General features: G+C 27.1%; 1 protein-coding gene across 1 annotated transcript; it reads right to left on the minus strand.

Moving 5' to 3' along the window:
- Positions 1-898: 898 nt before the first annotated feature.
- LOC110618926 (nucleobase-ascorbate transporter 4) lies at positions 899-7,573 on the minus strand. The gene is made up of 15 exons (XM_043958602.1): positions 7,110-7,573; positions 6,631-6,734; positions 6,317-6,499; positions 5,578-5,678; positions 5,258-5,333; positions 4,609-4,668; positions 4,313-4,500; positions 3,645-3,741; positions 3,128-3,214; positions 2,570-2,638; positions 2,304-2,362; positions 1,984-2,075; positions 1,709-1,786; positions 1,458-1,618; positions 899-1,370 (listed from the first exon to the last, which is right to left on the minus strand). Exons 1-15 carry the CDS (start codon positions 7,561-7,563, stop codon positions 1,074-1,076), a joined length of 2,106 nt encoding a protein of 701 aa, XP_043814537.1. The 5' UTR covers positions 7,564-7,573; the 3' UTR covers positions 899-1,073.
- Between the last annotated feature and the right edge of the window lie 219 nt (positions 7,574-7,792).

The raw sequence follows: 7,792 nt of genomic DNA on the forward strand, positions 1-7,792 counted from the left end.
CTAAAGGCCGAGCTTGCCAAAAGCCTAGGAAGCTTCTCTAACAGACCGGTCCAGCATTCCCGGCCTTGATTCAGGCCCACGGAGCAGACCAAGTCGCTCACAAGCCTAGGTCCACTCGCTACAAGCTCAGCCCGATGACATGACGTGAGGAAGGACGGTAAGCCCAGTCACTTCACAGCCCTGCACTCACGCATGCAGGGGGAAATTAAATGGCTGCCTGGCGTAGAGAGGACGTCTGAGACTTTCGTACATACTGATCTGCATGATAGAGGCAGGCAGCACTATAGTAGAGAAGCCGTTGAAAAGAGAGGAACATCTTCGTCTCCACCTAAGTTTACACAACTACGGTAAACCCTACTCTCTGGATTTCAGAACATCAAAATCGAATTAATTTGAAAATTTAGTTTGATTTTTTATTCATTTCGATTCGGTTCGATTCAAATTTTAATTTAAAAAATTTCAGTTATTTTGATTTGATTCGATTTTAATCAGAAAAAATCAAAAAAATTGAACTGAACCAATTAATGATAATAATATATTATTTTCAATAATTTAGAGAGGTTAGATCATATTAAGATTGAAATATTCCAATTAAATTTTAAAATACTAAAAATAAAGCGTAAAAAATAAAAAAATTATTAAAAATTTGAATTGATCAAACCAAACTGAATCAGACTTATTCGATTCGATTCAGTTTCTAATTAAAATCAATTCAATTCGATTTTTATAAATATTAAAATTTTAATTTTTAATTTATTCATTTCAGTTTAATTTTAAATCGAATTGATCAAATGCTTACTTCTAATAGAATTATTATTCTTACTATCGACTAAAAAATCAATAGAAAAAGAGTGTACTAACCATAAAAAAAAATTAAAAATAAGATTGTCTTGTTAAATTGATAAAATCAAATTATAAAAGCATTTTAATATTATTCAAAAAAAAAATACATTGACTCGCTTATTTGTGTAGTGAATTCATGACGAAGCTGATCTAGATAAGTGTTTTTCTTTATTGCCAAAGCACCTGTAGAGCGTCCATATAAACTTGTCATGTACTTCTTTCTAGTAGAATTATGGTCTCCGAGGACGACTCCCTAGGGTTGAACCGCTTGAACGGGATGATTCTGTGTAAATTTTCCAATCCTCTTTCAGCGGCCTCAACCCCTGCGCCTCCTCCTCCTCCTTCTTCTTCTTCTTCTTCTCTTTCTCCTCTTCCTTCTTTGGCTCCTCTTTCTTCTCCTCCTCCTTTGACTCTTCTTTCTTCAGCACTTTTATGGGGGGTTTGGGAGTTACAAGATCAAAAAGGAAAGCAAATATAGTTGCAGTGGTTGATGCAGATGAGAATATCACTTGCATTATGTCTTTGAACTGATTAAAGAAAACAATTCATCAACTAAGTAACATGCTATAAGAACTGAACAAATTAACAAATATGAATGAGGCATGCATACTCACCCAGGAGGCTCTTGAATGAGGAAGACCTTCACCAGAAAATAAATCATAATTACTGAAGTATTTATTCATTGAGAGACCCATAAACAGTGAGATCCCTAGAATGAACTTCGACCTGAACTTATCCAACTCGCAATAATACAAATCTTCAAGCCCAGTTGAAACTGTTCATTCACCCAATGGATCTCTGTCTCAGTCCACTCATTATTTTTGAAGTATATAAATTCAAATAAAACAAAGAAAGGGATACATACCCACATAAGGGAAGAAGACAATATGCAGAGACGCCAGAATTGGCAAAGGTACAGAAGCTAGAATTGCAGTCAGTTTTCCTATTAATGACGTCATATGATTTAATTATATCAAACACCAGGCTCAACTTAGAATTTTGTCAATAACCAAATAAATCCTAATAATAATGCTGCAATTAAATTTCAATTTTCTATAATAATAATTTTCAATTTTTTTTTGAAAGATAATAATAATAATAATATGTAAAAGAGATGTAATTTGGTTAGAAATACTAGACCTAGTGAGGAAAAGAGAAGCATAAAAATTGCTGATACAAAATTGATCCTTAGGCTGCCTACTCTTGTCAACCCCACTAACCCTGAATGTTCACTGCACCCACAAACATCAGCTTCATTTAAAATAAATCTTTACAATAAAAAAAATTAATTAAATTCTCATAAAACTACATTATTTTTTTATTAAATATTTTTTTATTAAACTACATTCTCATAAAAAATATTTTTTTATTAAATAATTTTTTTAATGTTTAAAACATTAAAAAAAAAATTGTGAACAATATTTTCTTTGTATTCTGAACATGTAGAGCTTAATCCTTACGCAGAAGCAGTGGAGCCAAGTCCCATTCCAAAGACTGCATCAAATAAAGTTCCAATTCCCTGAAAAATTCATAAATTACCTGAATTAGAAAATAGAAGGGTCGAATATGGATGGATTTATTATTTATTTATTTTAAAATTTATTATTTTTCCAATTAAAATTATTAAAGAAAATTATTTGTTCAGAGTCCATCAATTACAGACATTTTATTTATTATCTTAACGGAATTCAAATAAAAATAAAAATAAAAATTTTCAATTGACTACCTGAAACCCAATAGCATGACGGAGTAGATCAGGTGAAATAGGCAGTGCACTCCCATATTGTTTAATAGGCTGAAAATAAAAAATTAAAAAAAAAAAAAAAAAAAAAACACTTATCAACAAATGAGAAGCAACACAGACAATTTACTGAATTTTCTTCATTGTTGGCAAAAAGTTAGAAGAGAGAGAAGAGCAGAGAGAGAAGCGAGCGTTTGTGGGTTTTGTTTCACCAAAATTTACTTTTTAAAAAAAATAAAATTCATCAATCCAATCTTAAATAAATTAAAATTACTTCTGATTTTATTTTTTTATTTTTCTCAATAAATATTTATGTCATTTTTATTATTATTTTTTATTAATAATATTTCCTATAAAAAATTTAACATATCAACTCAAATATATTTAAAATATTATCTTGAGAAATAACGTTATTAGAAATGTACTTTTTAAAAATTAAACTTTCCTTAGAAATAAATTATTTTAAATTAAACGGAAACTTAACTATAAACAAATAAAAGCGTAATTGCAATGGACAAAAGCATTAAAGTAATCACACGTCACCTTTGTGGCAATTGGACGATTGAGTTTGGGGGGGTTTGCACGATATTCGCCTCCTAATCTTGATGACGTGGAAAATGTACCGATGCTCTGCAATAAATCAATAACTCTGACTAATAAAAAAATAATAATAAATTTTAACTTATTAATATAGAAGTCTTTAAATTATATAAACCAGTGTTTGAATTAATTATAAAAAAAAAAACAGAATAAAAGAGAAATTGTTGTTGATATAGACGATTTTATTTGATACTGTACGTATATATCAACTTAATGTAGTGTGGGAAAACTCAAATCTTTTCATTTTAAAAAATATCTGTTAGCTAATTTTTTTTATTAATTCTAACAATTAAATAGTAAGATTTTTTATATTATATAAATTAAATTATTTTTTATTTTTTTAAAATAAAAATTAAAAATTAAAAATTAAGAATATTTGAATATATTTATTATTCGAGTAAATATGTGACTATTTTTATCGACTATTTAAATGTTAAAAAAAAATTTCTGTTAATAAAACCTCAACGGTGGCGACAACACAAGCAGCCATCATCAAAAAGGCATCTCTAGCTTCAAAAGTGGGATAGCCCCATTGAAATGGAATTGGTATCTTTATCCTGCACATAATAATAATTCTATCAAACTTATTTTTTTTAATATATAAATTGATTATTATAATTTTATTTATAAAAATTTTTTTAAAAAATTTTTAATATTTAAAATTTAATATATTTAAAATAAATATAATTAAAAAATTATAAATCGAAAACAGAGTAATAAATTAGCAGAAATGAATTTTCTTTTTCAAAGTAAAAAATTATATATATATATATATATATATATATATATATATATATATATATATATATATATATATATATACAGGAAATTACTTCTTTATCCTTAATTTTCATCCAAAATAACGTATTATGCTGTTTTATTTTTAGAATTTAATAATTTAATTCTTATATTTTGACTTTATAGATTACTGCCCCTAATTTTCTATTAATTATATGAAAATTACTAAAATTCCATTAAAAATATAGTATTTTTGGATATAAATTATGTCTTTTTAGATATAAATATTTTAAGCATTGTATTTTAATTTATTAATTTTTTTAAAAAATACTATTATTTACTATGGACAATAAGATTTGCAAGCACGAAAATGAATTAGTTGGAGCTGACCAAGGTGCAGCCGGAATGAGGGCAGAACGATCAGTACGACAAGTCGTTTGTCTTTGTTGAGAAGCATTATCAAATGCACCAACCGCTGTCAAAATTTCTGCTAAGGTCCATGCAATTCCAATGGAGACTGTGATCATAACTGATCGAATGACTATAGGATTTTTGGGTTTCCAAAGATATGGAAGGAACTGCACTAATAATATTATTATAAATTACTATATCAAAAGTCACCAAATTTAATACTTTCATAATTTATGAATAATAAATTAATGTAAAACAAGTCACTGATTACTTACCTGTGTTGAAAAGATTACAAGAAAAACTGCTGGGAGTCCAATTTCAATACATTTCGCCATCTACAGAGAATCAATCAAATAAAAGAAATATCATGTGATATGTATAATTGAAAAATTATTATTTAATCCTTATTATTGAGATAATTAATTTTTTTATTTTAAAAAATAATTAAAATATTTTTAATATTTAAAAAAATTATTAGTTAATTCTTTTAATAATTTTAGCTTTAAATATTTTTTATTTAGTTTATATAGTTTAAAAAATTTATTAGTTAATCTTTTAAATTTATTTAGTCTTTAAATATGTTATAGGTAACAGTTAAAGTAATGTGAAAAAAAAATTTTATTTTAATAGATTTAATCCATGGCAATTTTTTGAACTAATGGATAAATGATTGAAAAGTTTGATAATTTAGATAGAATAATAATAAAAAATTTAAATATTTAATTTTAAAAATATAAAAATTAATATGTAAATTATTTTAAAATTTAAAAATAAAATATAATTTATCCTAATAATAATTACTATTTGACATTATTGTTGAATAAGGTATTGGTGTTATCTGTGGAAATCCACAGTCGTACAGAGGAATCCTAATAATAATAATTAGTATTTGACATTATTATTGAATAAGGTATTTGATGTTACCTGTGGGAATCCACGGTCGTACATTTCAAGTCCAGTGAGAGTCACAAGAGGGATAGAAGAGAGAAGGCTAAGCTTGCTGCCAATTCATAACATATCCAAATTAAAACTCTTAATAATAATAAAATTTCCCAATATTCACTAGAGTTTGTTTGATATAAATAAATTAAATTAAATTATATGTGACCTAAATTCATCTGAAATTCACATATCTATCTAAATTTTAAAAAAAAAAATTTCTAAAAAAAAATTTTAAATTTTAAATTTGACGAATCTGTTAATGTTTTATAATTATTGTGCTTGAAATAAGCTCATTATTCTACCTTGCGAAGATTTGGGCGAGACCAGAGATACCAACGATGATTTGAAGGAAGGACCCAATAATACTTGCTCCTTGAATGCGTCTCATGGATTTTTTGAACATCTAATGTTGCATGAAACCACACACACAAAATTATAATTGTAATCACAATAATATAAATTAACTTTAGAGTTAAAAGTCGATTCAAATTAAAAAAAAGATTAAATTAAATTATTTTAAAATTTTAGTTTAATTTTTTATTTATTTTAATTTAATTTTTAATTTTAAAATTTTCAGTTATTTCAATTTGATTTCATTTTAATTAGAAAAATTGAAAAAATTAAACTTAATAATAATATATTATTTTTAATAATATAAAAATATTAGAGTATAATTAAAATGAAAATAATTCAATTAAATTTAAGAATATTAAAAATAAAATATAAAAAATAAAAATTATATTAAAAAACTCGACCGATTAAATTAAACTGAATATAATTAAATCAAACCGATTCAATTGAAATTGATTTCTATTTAAAATTGTTTTGATTTTTACAAATATTAAAATTTCAATTTTTAGTATATTTAATTCGATTTAATTTTAAATCGAACTAACTGAATATTCTATAAATAATTTATTAAAATTCTTAAATTATTTTAAATCTAATAAATTATTTGTTACCTAAATTTAAACATATAATTAATTATCAAAATACCTCATAAAATATCTCTAGGATTGGCAACATAGCTAGGTAACTCACCTGACGAGGAGTAAGAGTGGCACCAAATTTATTTGTAGTTGATATAGCAATGGAGATGGCAGGGTAGATGAAAGCTTGTGAAATTTGCATCACCACAGGAAGTTGAGAACCGAACAAAATCTGCAGCAACGTGTTTATCGCTGCTGTAAACAGCGAACTTTGGATTGCCTCCGCTTTATCCACCTGATTTGCAATTGAAAAAATATTAATTATTTATCAGCAATTCAAGTTCCAATCAGCTTTTTCATGAAAACCTGTGTGATAATAGGTCTAGATAATTTTTTTTATTTTTATTTTCTGATAATACAGCTTACATGGTCACCACCCATCACTGTGGCTAGCATGGAGGGAATGATCATAGAAGTCCACACGATCACTATACTAAATTGTAATCCCATGAAATAAAGAGATGGATCACCTGCATTCAAATGAATCCAGATAAATTATTTAGTGCTTAGAAAGTACTGAATATAATATTTTAATTCTTAATTAATTTGATACATAAATTAATTTTTAATTAATTAAATATATAAATTAATTTATGCACCAAATACAAAATTTTCTTGATAATTACATATTATTATCAACATTGTTATAAGATGAGATTAAAAACCACTTACCAATTAAATTAATTCCTATTGATGAAAGAAAATCAAGAGATTAAATAGTCTAATTTTTCAAAATAGAGATCCAATTGTTATTAAATATAAAATTTAGGGACTAAATTATAAAGTTCAGTTATCATTATTGTTATTAGGTATGAATATGGATGGGATCATGAAAGAAAACTTACTCCATTTTGGATTCTCTCCTATGGGAATTTCGACTTCAGTTAGACGGGGCTTCACCTGAGCCTGTCTTCTCCGATATTTTTCTGTAAGAGCTTCATCTATTTCCCTTTTTGTTCTGGATGGTTGTCGCGGTCGTCGAGTTGCATGGGATCGTCGTGGTGGTGGTGGTTTCAATGATTGTTGTTGTGGTGGTGGTGGTGGTGGTGATGGTGGTAGCGATGGAGGTGGAGGTGGAGGTGGAGGTGGAGGTGGAGGTGGAGGTGGGGGTGACTGAGGCGGCTGCGATTCATATGGGTAAGCAGAAGATGAAGTAGCAGGGAAGCCGTAGTTGGAAATAAACCAATGATTTTGGCAATTAGGGCAACGGGGCGGAGAAGAGAAAGACAAGTAGTAGAGAGGCGGTGGTGTTTGCTGGCAATAGGGGCACTCTAGTATGCATGTATCGATGCCAGCCATTTTCGCCTTCTCTCTGCATCGCATGGACAATATTTTCAAAAATTTATAGAAATACGAAATTTTGAAAAAGACAAAGAAATTACTATGGAAAATATGTAAAGAATATGCACGTCTCAGTCAGTGTTAGTTGAATTTATTAAAAAAACAATTATAATAATTTTCTATATTATTATTTTACATTAATTAAATATAAATTTATTATGTTAATTCATGAAACATTTAATCAAGC

Source organism: Manihot esculenta, chromosome 7 (genome assembly GCF_001659605.2).
Source record: "Manihot esculenta cultivar AM560-2 chromosome 7, M.esculenta_v8, whole genome shotgun sequence".
NCBI lineage: Eukaryota > Viridiplantae > Streptophyta > Magnoliopsida > Malpighiales > Euphorbiaceae > Manihot > Manihot esculenta.